The sequence below is a fragment of the Hydractinia symbiolongicarpus genome, chromosome 5 (genome assembly GCF_029227915.1).
Source record: "Hydractinia symbiolongicarpus strain clone_291-10 chromosome 5, HSymV2.1, whole genome shotgun sequence".
NCBI classification, from domain to species: Eukaryota; Metazoa; Cnidaria; class Hydrozoa; order Anthoathecata; family Hydractiniidae; genus Hydractinia; species Hydractinia symbiolongicarpus.
Window position 1 is genome coordinate 18,269,672 of NC_079879.1, and position 24,697 is coordinate 18,294,368.

The window sequence follows — 24,697 nt, forward strand, 5'->3', positions numbered from 1 at the left end:
ATCATGATATTAATCCACCAAAAAGTTGACAGTGATCTGACCTGTGCTGCTCTGACATGTGACTTACATTGCAAAGCTTACTTCTAGGCCTGGAAATTTGTGGAGTCTAAGGAAACAATCCATCGTTACCGTGATTTGAAGCTGACAGTAACGATCAAAACATTTTTTGTTTCTGCGAAGTAAACATTGCAAAACGATACACGTTAACAACGGTAATGATTGGTTTTAAACCAATAATTAAGTAGAGAGCCATTTCATAATTGCCCTAGTTAGTGACAAGACCTACTCTGTAGTAGTAAAATAATATAAATATATCTCTATAATAATCCAGAGACTGTGTCTGTCTATAACAGCCAAAGTGGAATATATTGTTTACAATTTTCTTTAAAAGCGTCTATAATATTCCCTATAAAAATGTTCCGTATTTTAAAAATGTTTTGTTTACAATTGTAATTGTCTACAAATCATGTTATAAAACAATATGATTTCATTAAGAATCACATTGCATGCTTATTTACTGTAACAAGTGCTTTATTATAAATTAATTAAAGTTACAGGCAATTAACATTGTTATTACTGTTATTTAGTTTAAAAGTTTTAATTCATTGTTCATACCTTTTTATTAAAATTGACAAAAAATGACTTTGTGATATAAAACATAAAAATTTTTTAAATGTTCTTGAGTGGATTTCTCCAGGGGTTTTGGTTTAAAACGTTTTCCAGCCTTCTTAATAAAATTCGCTAAAAAGAAGCACAATAAATTTTGAAAGACAATTAGTGGATTATTCAATCGGTTTAAATAATATAAAATTATTATAATTTGAAGTATTGTCCAAGGGAAACAATTTACCATACTGTCTTTATTGATTCACGGAAACGTCGCAGAAACAAAACGATCGTTTTTGCCAAATTTCCAGGCCTGACTTCCATCTCTGTATCCTGTAAAAATATTCAAAAGATTTACTGCATAATTGTACAAAATCATTGTAACGTTGTCCAACCTGATTTTTTACATCCTGAAATGTGTGGTATCATATCAACAATCAAAACATTTAAACAAATTTTAACAATTGCTGTATCATAATATGTGGATATATATATATAAGGGTTTAATTTTGCTAAAGTCAGCAAATACCCGCCAAATATATATGGAAAATGCACTTTTGACGAAAGAGATTTTGATGACGTCATCAACCTGTCCATTTCGAAATGTATTCGGGTCATTCCAGCCAATATCAATGACGTGTCAACTCGCACGCATTGAGCGAGTGACACAAGCATTTTCAATACCTCACACACTGAAAGAATATTGTTAAAGTCACACGCATTTCTTTTAAAAAAGCGAGAACCTCTATTTCCGCAAAATCATTTTTCATCTCCAGTCTCTTTATATGATATATAAAGAAAATCAATTTGTCTCTTCCATCTCAATTTCACCACTCATCAAATCCCTTTCACCCTTTGTCTCAGATCTTTTTTTTCAAGCATACTAAGACTATGTTCACACATTGCGGATAGGTTTTATTTCGGAATCGTTTTGTTTCGGAATGACGTGTGAACATGATTTTCGAAAAACAGAGGAGCGGATTCATTTCACTATTTATACCGGAACGGAATCATCCCGTTTCGCATATCTGATAGCTTTGAAACCGTGTGAACGTGAGGCCTACCCGCAACAAAAATCATTCCGAAACGACATCATCATCATCATTCATCATCATCATTCTCGGCTTAACATCCGTTTTCCATGCTAGCATGGGTTGGACGGGGTATATTAATGACCCTCTTCCAATCTGATCTTGACTGTGTTAGATCTAAACTCAACTTCCTCTATATCAAGTCTGTCCTTATAACCTCCTGCAAAGTCTTTCTCGGTCCGCGTCTGAGCTTTGCCCCAGGAACTATCAAGTCTCTACACTTTCTTACCCAATTATCTCCCTTCATTCTTTCCAAGTGCCCCAGCCAATTCAATCTTCTTATCTGGATAACATCTTTAATTCTACGGATACTTAACCTGTTTCTTAGCTCATCTGAACTCTTTCTGTCTCTCAGACTGGCGTTACACATCCACCTAACCATTCTCATATCACTCCTATCTAAACAGTCAAGATCTTCCTGCTTCACTGCCCATGTCTCACTACCGTACAACATAACACTTCTTCCACAGGCCTCATACAACCTACCTTTTAACTCAATTGACAAGACTCTGCTAGTCAACAAAGGAAGTAACTCTCCGAACTTTTTCCAAGCAGAACCTATCCTGCAAGTGACACTTCTTCCAACACCCCCTTCACTGCCCAACATATCACCTAAGCAACAGAAGTTCTCAACTATCTCTAACGAGCCGCTGTTGTAGATCATTGAAGCTGGAAATACTCACCTTTGCAGCGCTTGCATACAAACTGAATGTCAGCTCTTAACCTTCCACCAATACTACTGCACTTCTTATGTACCCAATGCTTGCAAGTCTGACAAAAAATTGAGTTATATCTACCCGCACATCTATTGACATCTATCCGCAATGTGTGAACATAGTCTAAATTCCTCCCGTGTTTTTCTCGTCACCATTTCTCCTGTTGGATCATCAGTTTTACATATACAGTAAAGCTTTTTAGTGGTAGGAGTATTAACTGCAGGCGATTCAGCGGTGTCAATCTCGGTGTTTTAACTTTTTCGTGTCATCAGGATAATGTTTTTCCAAAATAAATCACACGATGGAATGACATTTTTCTCAAATTCCTTATCTTTTGATATTCTTATTATTATAAATTCAGTTGGTGTCCAGACCATAAAGTCACACCACTTGACAGCTGTTGTAAATATTTCTAGTTGAACTTGGTAGTAATAAGTATGATTATTTTTCAAAGTATACCCATTGTTTACATCATATATATGTAATATAAAACTTTCCAGAATAAATTTCTTTTTTCAACGATTTCTCTTTCAAACTATATGGACACTTTACTTCCAACACACCGAAACCACAACAGTCACATGATGTTGCGGCATCAGGAGAGGGTCCATACCATTGTTTCACGGTGTGTATACAAAGACCCAAGCGACCAACTTTGAAATTTTCATGGGTGGAGACATCGGTGACCGGTAAAAAATCGGTTATAAACTCCGGATTTGCAGAAACATTTTCATATAATGTTATTGCTTCATCCTCATGATTTCTTCCCCAATTTAACGCTGGTGTATTAACACTAGTTGCAGACCGTCTTATCAAGTAGTGATATAGGTGGTGATAGGTCAAACTTGGCCACTCAGTCGGATCGTCAATCCAATCGTCAGCAGGGAGCTTGTAAGGGCATTTTTCAAGGCCTAAAACGAAAACAGTAATTAGCCATGTCAGTTCAGTTTATTATGGTTGTTTGTGCCATGAAAACTTGAAAAAAAATATTTACCAAGCGATTGTAGTTTCTCTTGATAACGTTTGGCAGCTTCTGCAGGCAGTGAATCACTGTAATCATATGACATTTCTTTTCTTTTTGAAGTTTTATCTACTCTATAAACAAGAAACCCTAGTTACTGGCTTGAAAACTGAAGTAATGGCGTAATGTTTTCCCCTAATTCATAATGGTAGCAAAAAATCGCGCGAACCGTGACGTCACATCGGAGCAAAGAATTCAAAACTGGCAGGTTAAATCTTGCCCCCAAGGTTAAATAGTCGTGCAAAAGTAACACCAATTCATGATATTTTTCAAATAGTAAAATGGCGGTATAGGTGTGCGGAAGTACATTCTCCAACGATTTAGAGTGTCCAATTTTAAAAAATTTCACTACGGTGCCAACCTGGGTAGCGCCTGCGGGAGATAGTAACAATAAAGATTGTCATGCATTAGGAATTAGAAAGTTGGCGTCTCTGCAAGGGTCTGGAATAAAGGAACCGGAACGGAATCATCCCGTTTCGCATATCTGATAGCTTTGAAACCGTGTGAACGTGAGGCCTACCCGCAAGAAAAATCATTCCGAAACGACATCATCATCATCATTCATCATCATCATTCTCGGCTTAACATCCGTTTTCCATGCTAGCATGGGTTGGACGGGGTATATTAATGACCCTCTTCCAATCTGATCTTGACTGTGTTAGATCTAAACTCAACTTCCTCTATATCAAGTCTGTCCTTATAACCTCCTGCAAAGTCTTTCTCGGTCCGCGTCTGAGCTTTGCCCCAGGAACTATCAAGTCTCTACACTTTCTTACCCAATTATCTCCCTTCATTCTTTCCAAGTGCCCCAGCCAATTCAATCTTCTTATCTGGATAACATCTTTAATTCTACGGATACTTAACCTGTTTCTTAGCTCATCTGAACTCTTTCTGTCTCTCAGACTGGCGTTACACATCCACCTAACCATTCTCATATCACTCCTATCTAAACAGTCAAGATCTTCCTGCTTCACTGCCCATGTCTCACTACCGTACAACATAACACTTCTTCCACAGGCCTCATACAACCTACCTTTTAACTCAATTGACAAGACTCTGCTAGTCAACAAAGGAAGTAACTCTCCGAACTTTTTCCAAGCAGAACCTATCCTGCAAGTGACACTTCTTCCAACACCCCCTTCACTGCCCAACATATCACCTAAGCAACAGAAGTTCTCAACTATCTCTAACGAGCCGCTGTTGTAGATCATTGAAGCTGGAAATACTCACCTTTGCAGCGCTTGCATACAAACTGAATGTCAGCTCTTAACCTTCCACCAATACTACTGCACTTCTTATGTACCCAATGCTTGCAAGTCTGACAAAAAATTGAGTTATATCTACCCGCACATCTATTGACATCTATCCGCAATGTGTGAACATAGTCTAAATTCCTCCCGTGTTTTTCTCGTCACCATTTCTCCTGTTGGATCATCAGTTTTACATATACAGTAAAGCTTTTTAGTGGTAGGAGTATTAACTGCAGGCGATTCAGCGGTGTCAATCTCAGTGTTTTAACTTTTTCGTGTCATCAATTCAATAAGGATAATGTTTTTCCAAAATGAATCACACGATGGAATGACATTTTTCTCAAATTCTTCATCTTTTGATATTCTTATTATTATAAATTCAGTTGGTGTCCAGACCATAAAGTCACACCACTTGACAGCTGTTGTAAATATTTCTAGTTGAACTTGGTAGTAATAAGTATGATTATTTTTCAAAGTATACCCATTGTTTACATCATATATATGTAATATAAAACTTTCCAAAATAAATTTCTTTTTTCAACGATTTCTCTTTCAAACTATATGGACACTTTACTTCCAACACACCGAAACCACAACAGTCACATGATGTTGCGGCATCAGGAGAGGATCCATACCATTGTTTCACGGTGTGTATACAAAGACCCAAGCGACCAACTTTGAAATTTTCATGGGTGGAGACATCGGTGACCGGTAAAAAATCGGTTATAAACTCCGGATTTGCAAAAACATTTTCATATAATGTTATTGCTTCATCCTCATGATTTCTTCCCCAATTTAACGCTGGTGTATTAACACTAGTTGCAGACCGTCTTATCAAGTAGTGATATAGGTGGTGATAGGTCAAACTTGGCCACTCAGTCGGATCGTCAATCCAATCGTCAGCAGGGAGCTTGTAAGGGCATTTTTCAAGGCCTAAAACGAAAACAGTAATTAGCCATGTCAGTTCAGTTTATTATGGTTGTTTGTGCCATGAAAACTTGAAAAAAAATATTTACCAAGCGATTGTAGTTTCTCTTGATAACGTTTGGCAGCTTCTGCAGGCAGTGAATCACTGTAATCATATGACATTTCTTTTCTTTTTGAAGTTTTATCTACTCTATAAACAAGAAACCCTAGTTACTGGCTTGAAAACTGAAGTAATGGCGTAATGTTTTCCCCTAATTCATAATGGTAGCAAAAAATCGCGCGAACCGTGACGTCACATCGGAGCAAAGAATTCAAAACTGGCAGGTTAAATCTTGCCCCCAAGGTTAAATAGTCGTGCAAAAGTAACACCAATTCATGATATTTTTCAAATAGTAAAATGGCGGTATAGGTGTGCGGAAGTACATTCTCCAACGATTTAGAGTGTCCAATTTTAAAAAATTTCACTACGGTGCCAACCTGGGTAGCGCCTGCGGGAGATAGTAACAATAAAGATTGTCATGCATTAGGAATTAGAAAGTTGGCGTCTCTGCAAGGGTCTGGAATAAAGGTCCTCGAAATTGTTTCAAATTTACACCATTAGATTACTGCCATAAGTTAAGCACATTCTGAAAATTTCAACTTGAATGTTTTTTTATCAGTTTTTATGGCTAAATAAAGGTTTGAAATTGGTCTCAGGTTGTCCCTAGTTACCCATGCGATAAAAAGTTACTTTGTCCCAAAGTCATAGATGTATGTAATGGCTTCATAATTTCAATTTAAGCTATTGACATTAAATTTGTTTTGTCGATTACCATTTGATAAAATGAACACATCTAGAACACATCAGACACAGTCTTCGTATTACCCTGGAGACAAAGTTAAAGACTATTTATTTGTGTGTTGTGTGGTTGATCAGAACCTTGTATTGCAAATCTTTGATGGCTAGAGTCACTTGACTGACCCTACTTTTATCACAATTTTGGCACAGAGTTTGAAGAACTAAAAGGGGAAAATACCTGCCTGCAACTATTACCCACCACTCTTTTTGCGATTGTCTTTAAATTTCTGGCCGTAAATACGGAAGGGTTCTGAGAACTATTTTAAAATGGTGTGTGAAAGCTCCATTAAAAAGAGGCTTGTAAGTTGTCATAAAATGGCATTGCAAGTATGCAAGCATGGCTGGATAGTTGGACAAAATTATTTTTAACTTTTGAGTTTTTATTTGCTTACTGACCGTTTAAGGTGGCAATAACCCTTTTAAAAATCGGATTTTTTTTTAACATAATTAGTTACGAAATTTATTTTCAGACTATATATCTTTTCTGTTATAACACACTTGCCACGATTTTATGGCTAAAATACTATTATCTTTCACCAAAAATATTCAGCCTTAACAATTCCTCTTTAGAATAAAATTCATGAATAATTAATTAGTTCTGCCGAATATAGGTTAAGTGTACGCACTTGCGAAATTGTACAGAAAGAAATGACGTAATTATTAAAGAGAAACGTAAATAACAACAAAGATGGCGCATTATGTAGAAATTTAAGACGATCTTCATTATGCTACACTGCCTGAGCTTTAACTTTCGATAGAATTCTCGTTTTACTTTAAAATCTTCAGACATGCTTGGTGAATCATGCAGCCATGATACGGTGTGCGAAAATCTATTTCTTTGGAATATTTTCCCTTTAAAAGCGTTCGATGCAGCAGGGGATGCTAACAAAGAATATTTTGAAAAAAAACAAAGGCTATTGTTAAAGAAATAAGAATGAACAAAAAAAATCCGCACATCGTTTTAACAGGGTTAACCCGTGGTTCATTTAAAAATAGAAGCTGATGAAAAATAACGAGATTGTAAAAGCCGATTTTTTTCTTGTTTTTGATACATTTTTAAAAAAAATTTCTGCTGACTCAACAATTTAAGTGTTAAGTTAAAATCATTTTATTATGTATTAATGCCTATGTTTCTAGGAAATAGTAAACAAAAATGGTATAGATAAAACACTGAGTAAATAATTCAGCTATTTGGACAGGGTTACTGCCACCTTAAGCCCATTTTCTGGTTTGTAATGATGAATAATAGATGATGAAATTTTCGTGTTTTTTTTTATAGCTAGCTATAGTTACAACTAAACTTTAAAATACATAGCTACAGAAAAATTTATGATTTAAAATAAAACTGCATGCAGATATGCACCTACTCACCAATATGCATTGCAGTTTTATTTAAAATCATAAATTTTTCTATAGTCACATATATCTTAGCTTGCTATGTCTCTGACACAAAATTGTTTGTCAATTTCCCTTGGTCTTCTATGGTGTTGGCTGTAGGGGAGGCAACAAGCATATATTTATTTTGTCCTTTTATTCTCCTGGTGGAAATGTCATGTGAACGACAAGAATGTAAATTAAACTAAAGCTAAACTAGCAAAAACTCTCCTCAAACTATACAATATGGCAGGTTTGAAGTTAGAACAAAGATTTTACAAAAAATCCAGCCCCTATTTATGAAGAGGTGACTGCGTGAATGGCGTGTTTTCCCTCAAATCATAATGGTTGTCCTGAAAATACGGACATGTAATAGACCTATTTCAATATCGATTTTTGTTCCGCAAAATACACGCCGAATTTAAGAGCTGTGCATGAAAACGAGGTTAGTTTAGATAAAACTTATTTGGCTCAAATAAATATAGCATTTATTTTCAGCATTTGTAAAATCATAACATGATTAAGGACTTCCCCGCAGATAAAATTGATTAAGCATGGTTGATCCAACCACCATGTAAGTATAATTTCTTTCCTTCTTGCACCCTTCTTGTAAAGTACTCGGGTAGCACAGCTCTCCTGTAGAAATACAGAAGTCTAGGTAAAATGTTAGAAGACCAAAATAATTTATTAAAAGGTATACTTTCGACATGCAAAGGTTGTTTGTCTCCAAGCCATACTACAAAGTCAATACGATCCAGTTGTGAACAAAAAAGTTGGGCTTGCACTTGAAAGTAGTATTTAGAAGATGTTGATAATGATGTTTTGCCATCCTTATTTTTTAAAATAAATTTCTTAACTCTTAGTGTCTCTTCCCTGGCCATGTTGTGCTTCGAAATGGGATATTTGACTTCAACACTCCACTTTTTACCTGACACGAGATCTACAGCAATGCCATCCAGTGATGCTCCTAAATATGAATAATGCTTAGACAGAAGCAAGCCAACAGTATCAATTCTTTGTATAATTTATTTTTCATAGATGCTTTCATTTTAACATCCAAATAAACATAATTTTCAGTGGAAGCAACTTCTATTTTTTTTATAAAACCTTCATTAAAAAACTGAAATGCCTTTAGCCTTTTGTATTGGGTATCTTTCAGCAGGATATGCTTGTATTTTTGACTAGATAATCATACAATTGTATAAAGGTAAATGGAGGTGTTTTAGCCAGGTCTTCGCTCCATGGACTCTTCATACATTCGCCTTTTATAAGACCATAGGTATTACGACCTTCCTCCCTAGCAAAATTTGTTGCTTCGTTAATATTTTTGGAACTCAATATACGATAAAACACAGCGTAGACTTGATGAACAAGGTCAGCCTTGGAACCAGTAGCCTTCTCTTTATACACTTTTAGGATCTGCTTTAAATCCTTAACGCGCAAGGAATCAAAATCTTTCAGAGAACTTCCTTTGTTTCCTTCTGGTAACAGAGATTGGAATTGGAATTTTGTCCATTTTTTATTTCCTATACGTAACTACTGCTTTATTAGTAAAAGTAAACCTGCATATTCAACATTAGCTTCCCAAGTGTGTTGCAAGGATATGATGGATGAGTGGGACTTGAACCCGCACGATCCCTTGCTTGCTACTGCTTTGCAGTTGACCTCAGGCATGTTAAAATGGAGAAAGACAAGGAAGTTTTGTGTAAAACCTGGAGTCACGATGCTACGAAGCCATGAAAGAAGGTGTCAATTGGTTGGGACGAACTGTATTCTTTTTCATTTCCGCGTCGCTGTTCTGCCCATATTGCGTAAACGTCCTGTTTACAACCTGGACAGCCGGATTATGTACGCATGGTCCGATTATGTTTTTTGCACTGGTTATCAGCGTTCATAATCCGGTCAATTATAAACGCTGATATAAATATGGCTGGCAGGCAGGCTGTGATTGGCATTTTCTTCAAACTTTTGTAAGTTAAACATTCTCTGGAAGATAGAACACCCCTTAAAACTAGACATGGCGAAAGAAAAAAGTGTCGACGTAATTCTTAGTATAACTACTCTTATAGTAAATACATTTCAACATAATATACTTTAAAGTAACTAAATTTCACGGAATCTAAATTATTCTTTTTGCGGGAATTATTTTGGTGAAAAGTTATTAAACTTGCGAATCCCAAAATTTAGTATTTGCCACGAAATTTCGTTTCATTTGAGAACAACAACAACTTTTCCACCAGGGCTATTTGCTTATCAGCAGTGATGACGAATGATACAAAAGCAGTCAGCCTCGATTATATTTGTTTTATAAGTCTCGAATAATATTTAACTGTCATACATAAGCCGGCCTTCCCCGATTATGTTCGTTCTATAATAAGTGAGAAATAATATTAGACTGTCGTATATAAACGGGCCTGCGACCTTAAATGCCTGGAAAGTAGTCTGCGAAAAATAAAATTTCCACAACAAAACTTAAGAGGAAAACAAAGACGCTCCACCATATATTAATAATAACAAGAACGAAATTCTTTTTGCTACGCTAATGACACGACAACGTAGAGAAATATGGTTTCGGAAACACTCCGAAAGAACGTAAATTTTCCGATTCCGTTTGTTGTTAATTTTCTCCGCGCCAAAAGTGCACAGGATTCTTTTTATCGAAGTTTGCCGTTTGTGACAATTCTGGTAATAATTTTTTTTAACTGCAGCTATTTTTTTCGAACAATTAAAATTTACTCATACATTATTTTTTATTTTTTTATTTTGCTTTTTCTCACTGAGTGACTTTCTTATTCCCCGTTTTTTTGTTTTTTTGTTTGTTTTTGTTTTGTTTTTTTGTTTTGTTTTTTTTGTTTTTTTTTTTTTTGTGGGGGGAGTATTGAATTATTGAATTTCGCAAATTTTAGGTGGGGCTTGTGGTTTTTCTTCTTTCTGTCAGTCAGTTTACCCCAGACTGACCCATCAAAAATTGACTATTCGAGGAATTTTCCATTCAAAAAGATCTCACAAATCAATTTTGAAAAATAACTGCGTAGTGCGTAAGAAATATTATTGCCTATCTGATTAGCAAAATGTCGTGTCTAACTTCGTAACAAAAATCACAATTTAATAGACAGCTTCTTGTAAACTTTATTCGCGAGATTGTTTACGTATATCATACGTCTTGTTTGGGGTTGAAATTGCGACTATGATTCCTATATTTAGGGGCTGTTCATATGGAGGCGGGCTGGCTCAGTTGACCGGGCTGGCTCGGCTGAGCGGGATCTCGCTGCTATTAAGAAACACATGAAAAAATAAAAATGTGTTCATATGATAACCGAACCAGGCCGCCTTGCCGAGATCTCGCTTGTTTGTACCGAGATCTCGATCAGGTGGGATCTCACGGTTCTTAAGAAACGCATAGAAAAATAAAAATGTGTTCATATGGCAGGCGAGCCAGCCCGCCTAGGCGAGATTAAATTAACAATAGATTTAAAAAATTCTCATCAATTATTTAAAGTTCGAAATATATTCTTTTGTCTTTATTGTTTATGAATCTTTTGTGAAATGTAAGCAACTTTTCCATCCCGGCTGGCCGAGATGTAAAAAACTTCATATGAACACGAGATGAAAATCACCCCGGCTAGCCGAGCCAACCCGCCTAACCGAGCCAGCCCGCATCCATATGAACAGCCCCTTAGCCACGTATAATTAGGCTCTTCAGTCATGTGACTAAATGCCTTCGAATTTTTTTAAAGTACTTTATTCGTTTTTTGGCCTTTTTCGCGAAACTTTGTCTCGCAAAACTTTCAAAAATGGCCAGGTTTTTTCAGTACAAACTTTCTAAATTGTCGATTCGCGAAAGTTTATCCACTAAAATTTAAAAGAAATTTGCTGGTTTTCAAAGTTATTTCTTGACTCACCCTCACTTGGCTCACCCTCCCGATAAAAAAAAGAGACAACTGGCGCTGGGAACGAGATTGGAATAAACTTAGAAATAAACAAAAGCGATGATGTTTCAAATGTATATGTATGGCTTATAACCGAGTTACTGGCAAAGAGGCGATGACGACGATGCGTGGGAGCCGGAAGAAGACAAGCCTAGAAATGTGTTTGATCTGTTTTGTTTTGTGATTTTGACGATGAAGCCAGTTTGTAAATGGAAGTTTTTACAAACCATTAGAAAGAAAATTACATCGTTAAAAAACACTTTTCTATCATAAGAAATATAGGCCACTTCTTTTATAAGAACATAAAAATTACGAATCGCGAAAGTTTATCTCGCCAAAACTTTCTAATTTCAGATTTCGCGAAAGTTTATCTCGCGGGAATTTTTTAATTTAAAGATTCGCGAACATTTATCTAAAAAAAAATCGGGAGTTTTTGGACTCGCGAAAGTTTCTCTCGCGAAAGTTTCTCCGAATAAACTAATAAAAACGAATTTTAGTATTAATTGAACTACAACAAGAAAACCAGTCGGTTTGAGCACACAATCAAATTTTTAAATCAAACCAAAATATGGTCATGAAAATCTGTCGATGCAAGAAAAAGAACACGTGCAGAAATATGAAATAGACTTCATAAGATAAACAATTATTAATATACTATAATAAATACAGCATTTTTTCTCATTATAACTCTATGTTATATTATAAATAAACGAGCAGCAAAAATTTCTGTTCATTCAATGCATTCTTGCATTGGGCATTATGGCTAAATTTTAAAAGGTTCGTATTGTAAAATAATCAAATAGTTTATAAAACAACAAAAGTTAATTTCTAAATTTATAGTAAAGGTCACACCATTTCAGCATCACTGTATAAGAACTACTCAAGCATTATATTAATGGATTGATAGGTATATATACCATTTGGGTATGGTAGCACAAGAAGAAAATATAAACAACAGATCACCAGATTAGAGAAATCGAGTTAAAAAAAGTTAAAAAATCAATTTCAGTGTTATAATAAAAAAATAATCTATAAATAAGGAATTTACACTAAACGGTTCTTCTTTTACAAAATTTTTCTTTGATTAAACAAAAACTACAAGTATCTGAATTAAAGTAAAGCTAAACTAGCAAAAACTCACCTAAAACTACACAATATGACAGGTTTGAAGTTAGGAAACAAAGAATCTGTGAAAAATTCAGACCTTATTTATGAAGAGGTGACTGGGTGAACGGTGTGTTTTCCCTCAAATCATATTGGCTACCGTGAAAAATAAGGACCTGTAATTGGATTAAACGTATCACGTGACATTTCCCGCCCGGTGAATGCCTGAGTAAGCGCAAAAAAGAAGATGTAAACCAAAACGTGTTTATAGCTATGTACAATTTAAAAATATAGGTATCTATACACAAGTATGGTTCCATTACTTCAAAATTTAGCTAAATAAATCAGCAGCATTCTCTGGTGTTATTTCAACACTTCACATCATACTTCCAAATACATCAAGAGACACTTATTACGTGTTGCAACATTTTTCTTCCTGTATATAAACGAACAATCTGCTGAAGGATTACCTAATGTTTTTTTGTAAAAATCCTGTGATGCCGAAACAATAGCAATTTATTTGTGAAAATAATTTTAAAATGTTTGCTATACAACGACAGTCAACAAGAATGTCGATGGAGGATCTGGGACTTTATTGTAATGCTGGCCACACACACCTACTTGACATGCAGCAAGGAAACTATATGTAATCTTGACGGATCAGCTCCAGACGAACATAACGTCCCAAGAACCACGTAATGAGATTAATACAGAAAAAATAGAAAGTGTTATCTCCAAGAAATTTACATCATCAGAGATTCGGTATCTAAAGAAAAGAAATAGCTCATTGACATCAGACTAAGGATTCCAAATGGACAAGCAATCCTTCTAGGGACCTCATCAAGATTCGTTATGGACACCAGTTAAGCCGTCTCGCCAACGAATGTGCTTTTACATTCAGCATGTGATTCTTGATTTCTTTATGTGAAGAGGCTGACAAAAAAAGTTTGCCCTTATTCATAACATAATCTGTGAACTCTAGTTAAAATAACATACCCTCAAAGTTCTTCATTTTAGGTATCGTGTTCTCGAGCCCAATGGGAAAGGTTTCGGCTCTCCCTAAAATAAGTGTAATAAAATATGCATACGGAATGAAGTAACCGACTGGTAGCCTTATGGTAAAGCGTTCGCTTCCAGTGCTGGAGGTCTTGGGTTTAAAACCAAGCTGAGTCATGCCAGAGACTATAAAAGTGTGAATCTATCCATTCTGCTTAGCGCCGGTAGATATGCCAAAAATATATGAAAAAGACGAAAATTCTTGTCAAAGTATGCCATATTGACCCTTACTTACACAAAGGAACATAAAATGCTCTTACTTTTCTGCTAGCTACCTGGGAGAACAACAGGTAGGACGAAGCCACAGGACAACACAGGGACAAGACGAACATTCAGACGAGGATATCACAGAGTCAAAGTCAAAAATAGCATGAAATGTCTGGAAGCTGCTTAAAACAAACCTTCAAGCAGTCGCGACCAAAAAACTTCCTACAGATATCAATTTTGAAACATCAAAAATGAGAAGCCATATGCTGCAATGTTTAGCATGGAGAGCCGCATAGAGCTATATTTTAGACAAGCAAGGCTGAATGTAGTAACTGTTGAGGATTGTTTCACAGAATGTGTGAACGGATACCGGACTCTGTATTTGAAGTGGAAAATTGTAAAAGTCTGTGGTATTGTTATTGTTGTTCCACTAATATAAGTAAAAAGACGGTTGATGGTAACTTAAAAATAAAACATAGTCTTCGCTAAGTTGTTGTGTATCCCGCGTAAGTCCAAGCTTAAGACTCTTGGGGATGAGGTGAAGGGGCGCAGGAAGCTAGCCCAGTAAAATCGGGTTTCTACAAAAAATCCCGTGTACTTTTGGCTACTCTTGTTTATTGCTAACTACGCTCTTCTCGAACTTTGAAATTCATAATGGCTGCATAATTGACGTCACAAGGACCAAAGAATTATAGGATACCCCACGGTGATATATTCTAATGACTAATTTGGTTTAGAATGCCTTGTTGATATGTTTCGAAGTATTAAATATTTATGAGATATAGAAGATTCATTAGCGCTAGAAAAAAATTTTGTTGTTTGCTTAATGCAGAATTATTTGTTTTCTTTTAAAAGCAACACGTTTGTTAAGTACTGTAATCTTCGGATGAGTCGGAATCAAAATGTTCTAACGTTGTACTTGGCTTCCAGTTTAAACCTAAACGTAGGTTTATCGGACTCATCGTGGGTGACATATGGAGAGTAGGGACACCCAATCAAAAAAAGTTGTAAATGCAACAATTGCCGACAAATGAGCACTGAAACTAAATGTTTTTGCTATCACGAACTGGAATCAAGACGTATATATAACCTACAAGGTGTGTACTTTTTAGGGGGATATACGAAGCATTATATGCTGATTATTAAGTTATTAAAAATATATTCTTTAGAAATAAACTGTATAGTCAATTACGAAGATTTCGATCCGATTGTTTTAAGGAAAGGAAATCTCTGGACTGCTTTGGTTGGAATGTATGATAGAGAATCGACATATCTTCCTCCAAGAAATGACGTTCCCAATAAGTAAGTAATTGTTGTTCCAGTCAAAACACGCTGTTTATAGAAATATGGGTTATAAGAACATAAGTTTGATATTTCAGGTTAACATTTTTCTTTTAGAACATATTGCTATGCTGCTTACCGACAGTTCACGTGGTGGGTTCACAACAGACTTGGCAAATCTGTGCGAAGGGTCATCCCGTCATGTGCAGTGACAAAAATTCGTGATGCTTATCCAGAGCCTGACGGGGTATACACAGGATATATGGAAGGGCGTGTAGTTCCTGAAAATGAGTTAACATGGGTTTTCCATGATGCCAAAAATGTATTTTAACTTAATTAAAAAAATAAAAAATAATAAAAAAATAATATGTACAAATTACATAAAGTAAAAAGTAAAACAAAATTATGTCATTCGTGAGTATTTAATTGAGTCTTCAAAAATATGCTCTCTACAGGGCCTTTCGGCAGGGGTAATGAAGGCTTGGTTTTTTCCCGGACGGCAATTACAGGTGCCTTTCACCTACCAGTTATATTTACGCATAAAATCACGTGATTTAGTCTTCTTTAGCAACAAGACAGCACATTTTTTCCCTTTCCTTTTCACCTCGCTTATAATCTTTCGTGGTTTGTTATCAATCACTATCCAAATCTGTTAAGCATGGTCAACAAACAAATCGAGAAAGAATTATTTAGAGGTAACCCTTTCGTTATAAACAGACCCTTCGTACTGACTGACCGCTTACGCCAGGTCGGGTTGTTTTGATTCTATCACGGATCAATTTCACTACCCAAACAGAAAGCGGTATAAGAAACTAGGCCTGTGCGTCTGATGAAGCTCTTGTTTCTTAGGTCATCCCTTTACCCACACAACATCCTTAATACGATACTTCGAATCCTCCACTGGAGAGTAGGGACACCCAATCAAAAAACATGTTTACAATATGAAAAAGAAAATATTTTTAAAGCTAATTAGAATTGTGATAGCGGAACAACTTCTTAATAATTAATTTCATATAGAAATCTCGCGTCGTCGTTTTTAAGCTGCGGTGTGGTTTTGGCTCTTGTGACGTCAGGAGGTATCCTGATGTTTTTTTCAAGATTTTGAAGCGTCTTTTTAATGCTGCAATAATGGCGGTCGAAGCACAAGGTTTTATGAAAACATGGAATAAGTAAATCGTGTTTATGCTTTTATTTTGCAAGTAAATCATTAAATAATACTTTTTTCTATAATGTTTTAATGGTTTCTTTCGGTTAAGATAAACTTGTTATAACGTCGGAGGCAACCTTTAAATGCGCTTCCTTCTCCACTGACACAATTCGTTTTAGACTTTTACCCTCATTTTTTCCCCGCGCTCCTTGTCTTCCTCGTACAGGCTCGGCGGAGCCGGGGGAGGGGGGTGCGGGGGGGCTAAAGCCTCTCCCCCCTTTTTTTTACCAAGAAGTGATGTTTTTTTTTACAAGGTTATCATGTGTTTTAATCAATTATTAATTGATCAATGTATACATATGCTCTGTATTTGTGCTACAATTATATGGAAAAAATGTTATCTAAATACCTGATCAAATTTGCCATATACTATAGCCTTTTTCTGCATTATCTTTATTTTGCTTCGATATTACTATTGCTTATTTTGAAAATATATCTTACATAAAATATGGCGTGTCTTCTATATTTCTATATATAATCTCCTGCATTTTGTGAAGGCTTTCGAGTGCAATATTTCAGAATTTGAAGTATGTTTTAGCCAATCTAGAAGGCTGAAAAATTTCTTAGCCCGTCGGCCCCAACCTCCTTTGATACTGAATAATTTAGCACCTCCACTTTCAACTTTTCTAGCTACCTTAGCTAGCAACATGCATAGAAAAGCGGTGATGTTAAGCATCAAAGAAAGATCTAAGATGTCAAAAAAGGAAATGGAGGGAGTTAGCTGAGAAGTCAAATTTAAATATGCTGTAACGCAGATCATCCGCCCGTACTGCAAGCCTTGTGCAGAGATGGTAGAAGAGGTGAATCTAGAAATGTATATAAAGATGATGGAAACATGGTCATAGATCAAGATTCAGGAGAGATAAAACATCAAGATACAAAAATATACATTTTATATAAATTTGGTGCTTTTTGCTGTAAACGCATCCTGGCTGGCATGCACATTACCACCTATGTCCAGGCATTGCTTGTAGTCCTCCGTTACGCACTTCTTCACACCCTTCGCCATTCGATTTCGTTAACATTGCAGCTTCATTTAACTATTGTATACATACAGTTTTGCCCTCAGTGTTACAAACTCCGTCAGAATCTTTCCGCCCAACTCGTCTGTTATCAAACCAACGACCTTCTTGTATTTACTGAACGGAAGCGGCCTTGTGTCTTCCTTGCTATATGCACTTGTATCAAAGTGTTTCTCTACATAAGTTGATATATGCCTGTAAAAATCTTGAGTTCAAATGTGGTAAACAAAACTATCAGTGTCCATGTAACAGATTTAGATCTTAATGCAATATTTTAGCCTTGTGCAGACATAGTGGAAATGGTAAATGATCAGTCAGGAGAGGTCGAATATTGCTTGCCCAAGATAAACAGGGTTAGGCGTTTTAACCTTTGTTTTTCCCATCTTTTCGGGTTCCAACTTGAAGTTCAGCTTGGATTGAAGGTTCCTCTCCTCATTCGCTACAAGTTTCATATTCCGATGGTTCTTCACATTCTTTATAGTCTTCCCATACTTCCCCCAATAGGGTATAAGCCATGAACTTTGCTGGAACTAGATGAATCGGTGTACCTTATAGTATAAAATGCTCTCGCATGCACCACGTATCGGTGCTTGACCTTTAATTTATTCGGTATGACTGTTGATTTTCATGCGTTCTGGCAGGAACGGTACTTAATCGTGCAGCGCCTCTGGATATTCCATATCTACATCGAGTACGTAGCTGCGCCCGTTCTTCCTGAACAGCTTTGCAATGTGTTTTGCTGTAAAATTATCGGTCTCATGTACTCATTTGAACTTATATGTTGGTCTTTGGTTTCTGTGTCATAGTCCAGCCGTACAGGTTGTCCGCACCGAGGTACTGCAAGTACGAGAATTGTACATCTGGATTATACTGCTTACCCATATACTTGTTATTTTCTTTGGCATAGCAATGTACTGTTTGTGTGATCCCTCCACAAATATCCTTTTTAACCATAAGGAGCATGTCAGGATCCGTTAGAAGCTCCAATTCTATTCCTGTCTGCTAAGGCTAGGCTTAGAGAAGTGCGGAAGTACGCAGTGTCCACATTGTAGTTCTCGACGCAACGTCTCCGGAATTCTTAAACACATCTGCAAGGAGTATCACATCAGTGGCGAGGTAGGTTTCGTGATGATCACCCTCTGACGAAATGCAATACTTCCATACTTTTTGTTTTCTATAGTAAACTCAACATAAAAGGCATTTCCGCCAAAGACTGCAAGAGTTTTCGTCGGAAATGCCTTTTATGTTAAGTTTAATGTAGAACCATTTTTAGGGGACAACTCCGTCTTCTCGAGGCATTCCTATACATCTATATACTCGTATGGAGGATATACGCCCTTGAGTCGGATCAGCTTTAATAGGTCTTCATACTTGACGAAGCATCTGAGATTTCTCACTGTTTATCGCTCAGGTACCCTAACCCTAACAGTTTGTCTAGACTCGAGGGCATAAATCTACAGCTATTGATGAACCTGAGCTCTATGGTCTTGAATACCTGCTTTCCGTATGAATTTGTGATGCCCCCAGTGGCACATCGACTTTCACGTTAAAAGTGATGTACTTCTCTGAATTCTCCGCACTTCAGCCTATGTCTTGTATATTGTATTTCTCTCCTATATTGTATCTTTCCTCGAGCTCTCTGATGAACAGATGTGTGTCGCAGCCGCTCAGATTGTGGAAGATGATCGGAATGTGCTTGGGGATCTTACACTTCAGGCTGCAAGCGTTGCGCCTCAATAGAGACATCTGCATTGACAGTGGCCTCCGACCTTTCCATTCTTTGCAGAGTCGTTGAATGGCTTCATGCGATGTGACATTCTGTCCCCTCGTTGTACTCTCTCCTTAGCACGTCTGTGCGCTCCGTAATTAGCTGCTGTGGGAAGTTTCGTGTACCGTATTTCCACTATTTAGCACCGCCGCTTATTAGAAGAGCAAAAAAAAATGACAAGGCGACGATCTTTATTCTAATTTTATTGAGTTTTTTTTTTTGTAGATTCTTTCACTTCTATCTCTAAATGTGAATAATTTTCTTTTTCATCAATTACTCGTACAGGATTTTGGAATATTTTTTATTCATTGCAAAACATTTAAACTTGGCTGGAACAACAAGTCCAATTCTCTTTCTCACTACATTCGCTATAAATAAAATAAGAATCGTCTGCTTTCCAAAAATATTCAAAAAATATACATTGAAGTATTTCTTTTTTGTTGGTAATTTGCGTGTGTCGTGGACATTGTTTCATTTCTTTCACTTGTGTTCCCATTCAGTTCTCTAATCAACCCAGACGACATAACATTTAAATTGAGTTCTTGATTTCCAAACTGATATGTTTGATTGTGAACTGGGGGGTCTTCCCTGATTGCTTCCCCGCATATGCGATACATTCAAACAATAGAACACTCGATTTATCGTTCGTATAAACTTTATAAGAATGCTGTGTCATGTCGGCCTTGCATTCCGACAGCGTTTGCCACTGTTTCGCTTAACACCTAAACTTGGAAAAAATGAATAAACATATGCAACAATTGCATTGTTTACACATTCATAATGTTAAATGTTATAATGTTAAAGTAGCTGTAAAGGTAAATGTGACAAATGTAGGTGCTCTTCAGTGATTCAATCCCAAATCCTATTCAAAAAGGATCAACAAGTTGTTTCCAAGAAATATTTTGACCTTCAAACTATGAAAAAAAAAAAAAAAACATATTTAAAGGTGAAATGCAGAAAAAACAAGTTTATAAGTAACAACACTGACAAGTTTGATATAGAGTACTGACAGGTAAATATGACAGGGATTACTAGTTTTAAATAAATAAGGTATACATGAAGATTTCTTGTGTTTCTGTTCTAACTTGAATTTTCAAGGCAATTTGTGTTGTTTTTAACAGGTGTGATACATCTGCCATACAGTAAACCTTCTAATTATAAGAAAACGGATTCCATGTCCAATGCATGTTGTCATCATCTTCAGTTAGTAATATTTTAAAAAACTTGCTGTTAGAGCTTGCACAATCACAAACAAAAACTCTAACATGAAAGCCTATACCCGTGAGAACTCTAGTTGCCTTAAAAGTGCGTGGATAAAGTTGCGCAGACGTAAATCCTGTACTTGCAATATATCCAAATGGGTACGTAAATGAAGAAAAAATCCCTCGCACCATATAAACTATAACATGGCTGGCAAAAATCTCTATTAATTTTAACATGACTACCACTGTCTTCTTCGTTTACTTCCAGTTGACATTTTAAATAGTTAAATTCTTTTTTTAAAACTCCCATTTCAGTGAAGCTTACTAATTAACCAGTTGATTTATTTATATACCAGGTCTGACTTGATTTGCATTTCATCAAAACACAACACTCATTTTTTTCACTTTGGCAGGTTTAACGAATCGGATTCTTCGATAAGTCGCTAAATTATATCTGGATTAAAGCCAGAGCTACAGTAGTAAACTTGGCATTTTTTCGCAAAGTATTCACATATGTGACAATCCTAAAAAAGTTAATCTCTTATTTGACATTTCATTGTATGCTTTTGAAGATGTATAATAAATACTTAAACACAAACGTAGTACTAAAGGGCGCCTTCTTATGCTTTTATTATCTTTCTTATTTACTTGCTCCTTTTGTTGCTGCCACAGCAACCATTGCGCACTTTTTACATTAAAATCTACTTCTTCGTTATTCATTATTTCCTTTAATGTTTCTTGTTCTCCAGCTTCAACAGCTACACACTCTGTTCGCATAAGCGACTTGACAGCTGTCTGTTAGCCCTAATCACTGCTTGTCTTTTTTTGTTTCTGTGCATTTCTTAACGCTCTTGCGGTTCGCCATTTGTCAGGTATTGATGATTCGCTTTTGAGCTATCCACAATTTCTGTTTTTTTCTTTTTAGTTGTGATGAGCAGGACTGCTGTGCCACACAAGAACGTAAAAAATTGCTGTATTTCTTACAGGCTTTACACAAGTCAGTTTCGTAAAAAAAGTACAATCTGCATGCCTCAGGTTTTTGTAATTTTCTTGAATAAGACGGGTATGACATTCCTCTTCAACAAATGCCACAACACTATCAATGCTGACATCACAAAATGTTTTCTTGATGACAAGTCTAGATTCAACAACACTGTCATAATCTATTAGGGATTTGCCAATTTTAATTGCTCTTAACTCCCTTGCAAACATCTCAACAGACGAGTCTGAAAGAACATAGGGCAATTTAGCAAGTAATTTATTATCTTTTTCCATTCGTTGGTTGTACACATTACAAAATCGTGTGTCATCGTAGTCAATAAACACAATTATTTCATTAACAACACTTCGGGTTTCATATTTCTGACGGCAATAAACTCTTTAAATGAAAAATAATCATTTGACTTAACAAAATTATTCTCAGAGAAAAAGTAATCCATCTTCTTCAGATATAATTTTTCAAAAAAAAGGGTTTCATTTCACAAACTTTACAAGTGTTTGTACATGGTTGAAATAAAAACGAGGTTAAACAACTTTATTATCCAATCACCTTCTTTTTATCTACAGCAACTGCCACTTAGCAATTTCGGATAGATTTCAGAATCTTCCTCTTCCACTGTAATACCATACCGATGGAAAAATATCTTACATTTTTGGCTGTTATATCTGTATTTTAGAAAATTTTTTGAACCATATTATTTGCAAAGATCTTGTAGTGCTTCGACGTAAGTCATCACTATTACGCAGTGAGAAATATAACTATTAAATTAATATAAATATGTATTTCTTAAAAGATCTACTAATTTTTTCTTGCAAATTTGATATATATATATATATATATATATATATATATATATCTATCTATATCTATATATCTATCTATATCTATATATCTATCTATATCTATATATCTATCTATATCTATATATCTATCTATATCTATATATCTATATATATCTATATATATATATATATCTATATATATATATATATCTATATATATATATATATCTATATATATATATATATATCTATATATATATATATATCTATATATATATATATATATCTATCTATATATATATATATCTATCTATATATATATATATATCTATCTATATATATATATATCTATCTATCTATATATATCTATCTATATCTATATCTATATCTATATCTATATCTATATATATATATATATATCTATATATCTATATATCTATCTATATCTATATCTATATCTATATATATATCTATATCTATATATATATATATATCTATATCTATATCTATATCTATATCTATATCTATATCTATATCTATATCTATATATATATATATATATATATATATATATATATATATATATATATATATATATATATATATATATATATGTGTATAGCTAGTTTTTACTACACATATTTTTGACGTTTTTCCACTCTCTCTCAAAAACAGAGTTTTCTTGTGCTGTTTACATATGGCTAATAAAATTTAGAAGCCACTTAGAACTCAGCCTTCAGGGAATATGTATTTGAATTGCTTTTAAAAACGTAAACAAACGCAAGTGTGCCATAAATCTGTGTATATCGAGTGAACTTTGCATCGCGCATAGTTTCAAAGAATACCGCTTTCAATAGAAATTTGAATAGAATTTAAATGGACGATTCGTGAGTTGTATCTCCTGTCCTTTCATAGCACCATTGTATTTTGTTGCAAGACTTTTAATGATTTAACAAAAAACTGCGTGTCTAATATGAAAGCGCGCAATGGATTGCTTGCGAGTACGAGCTTAGTTATTATGATACAGAAGAGTTAAAATCTCATTCTTTTGAAAATGAAAGGACTGGCAACCAGTTCCTTCTTCAAACAGAAGAAGAACTTATTTATCACCCACGCTGTTCTGAAGACTACGCCACATAAGGGGAAAGATTCAGAACAAAAACTGATGTATTTTTTAAAAAAACACTAAAAAAAAGACATTCATTTTTCACATGGCAAATAGAAACATAGAAAATACATTAAATATAATATAATTTAAGAGTAAAAGAATAATCCAGAAAGTAGATAGATAACCAAATGCACGTTAACAAATTTGGTTAGCCAGTAAATAGGCAAATTTAACAGACTTTACTACTTTTAGCGTCAGCTTTTTTTACCTAACATCTTCGATCGTTGCAGTATCAAAATCGCAACACTTACATTTTTACTTTTTTAATTAATTTAATGATGTTCTGTTATGATGAAGGTAAAAGATTCGCTAATGTAAAACCTCGTTTAGATTTATTTTCCAACTGCTAAAACAATTACTCGCTAAAATTTGTATTTAAGTCATTTTTTTTATTAAGAAACATTTTCAAATATTGAAAAGCATCACGAATATTTCTTCTGGATAACCATTCAAAAACTAGTAAAGTAATATGTATAAAAGTTCTGTTCTTCCATGGGTCCTGTTAAAAAGGGCGGATTCACTTTGGCCACTGATAATTCCAAATTTTATATTTTCCTAATGGTAAGGCTGGTATACCATTCAATGTTTGATACGGGCGATTAATATGTTTTCACATAACAAAAATAAAATGCAAGATCGCAACAATACAATACACATTGTTTAATGAGAGAAGTTACGGAAATTTCCCAGAAAATACAGCTAAGTCATTTTTTATTTCGCGCTTATATAAACACATATAAGTAAATTCATAACAAACGAAACTACGCAGGCTTAAATATAAGGCTGCGTAGTTTCGTTTGTTATGAATTTACTTCAAAAAATTCTCTTCTCTGAAAAGTAGAACAGTTCCTACTTTTTGGAGGCGAAATATTTCACTGCAACTAATCACAACGAAATCATTAGGCTTCTATTTTTAAAAAAAAAACTTACTAAAAAGAATTTAAAATAACAGTTTTGTTTTTTATACCCAAAAAAGCGTTTACATTCAGCATCTTCCAATTCGCTGCACGCTTTTTCCATTTCTCGTGAAAATCAAAAAGATACTTTGCAGCTAATTCGCCTGCGAACTCGCCATTCACAATTCGCTCTGTGAAAATCCGCTTTTGTAGGCAACGCAAAAGAATAGACATGCCAAATTCATAAAATCT

General features: G+C 35.0%; 4 protein-coding genes across 6 annotated transcripts in view; 1 reads left to right on the plus strand and 3 right to left on the minus strand.

Annotated features, from left to right (window-relative positions):
- LOC130645069 (uncharacterized) overlaps positions 1-24,697 on the minus strand; it is a 65,694-nt gene that overhangs the window by 37,919 nt on the left and 3,078 nt on the right. The window lies entirely within an intron of this gene.
- Positions 289-3,568, minus strand: LOC130645075 (uncharacterized). 2 transcript variants are annotated; one of them, XM_057450935.1, is made up of 2 exons: positions 3,408-3,568; positions 289-3,324 (listed from the first exon to the last, which is right to left on the minus strand). In XM_057450935.1, the coding sequence occupies exons 1-2, from the start codon at positions 3,478-3,480 to the stop codon at positions 2,885-2,887; spliced, it is 513 nt and encodes a 170-aa protein (XP_057306918.1). In that variant the 5' UTR covers positions 3,481-3,568; the 3' UTR covers positions 289-2,884. The 2 variants fall into 2 exon arrangements, with proteins under 2 accessions (XP_057306918.1, XP_057306917.1); XM_057450934.1 differs by having other exon boundaries at positions 3,408-3,567.
- Positions 3,900-5,861, minus strand: LOC130645074 (uncharacterized). Of its 2 annotated transcripts, none has more exons than XM_057450933.1 (2): positions 5,701-5,861; positions 3,900-5,617 (listed from the first exon to the last, which is right to left on the minus strand). In XM_057450933.1, exons 1-2 carry the CDS (start codon positions 5,771-5,773, stop codon positions 5,178-5,180), a joined length of 513 nt encoding a protein of 170 aa, XP_057306916.1. In that variant the 5' UTR covers positions 5,774-5,861; the 3' UTR covers positions 3,900-5,177. The 2 variants fall into 2 exon arrangements, with proteins under 2 accessions (XP_057306916.1, XP_057306914.1); XM_057450931.1 differs by having other exon boundaries at positions 3,912-5,617; positions 5,701-5,860.
- LOC130645076 (uncharacterized) lies at positions 14,658-16,109 on the plus strand. The gene is made up of 3 exons (XM_057450936.1): positions 14,658-15,216; positions 15,289-15,421; positions 15,518-16,109. Exons 1-3 carry the CDS (start codon positions 15,150-15,152, stop codon positions 15,729-15,731), a joined length of 414 nt encoding a protein of 137 aa, XP_057306919.1. The 5' UTR covers positions 14,658-15,149; the 3' UTR covers positions 15,732-16,109.

Coding starts and splice junctions, on each gene's coding strand:
- LOC130645074 (XM_057450931.1), bottom strand. CDS start 4,645: ATGATCTACAACAGCGGCTCGTTAGAGATAGTTGAGAACTTCTGTTGC.
- LOC130645076 (XM_057450936.1), top strand. CDS start 15,150: ATGAGCACTGAAACTAAATGTTTTTGCTATCACGAACTGGAATCAAGA. Junction 15,217..15,288: donor ACGTATATATAACCTACAAG/GTGTGTACTTTT, acceptor TATATTCTTTAG/AAATAAACTGTATAGTCAAT. Junction 15,422..15,517: donor AGAAATGACGTTCCCAATAA/GTAAGTAATTGT, acceptor TTTTTCTTTTAG/AACATATTGCTATGCTGCTT.
- LOC130645075 (XM_057450934.1), bottom strand. CDS start 2,361: ATGATCTACAACAGCGGCTCGTTAGAGATAGTTGAGAACTTCTGTTGC.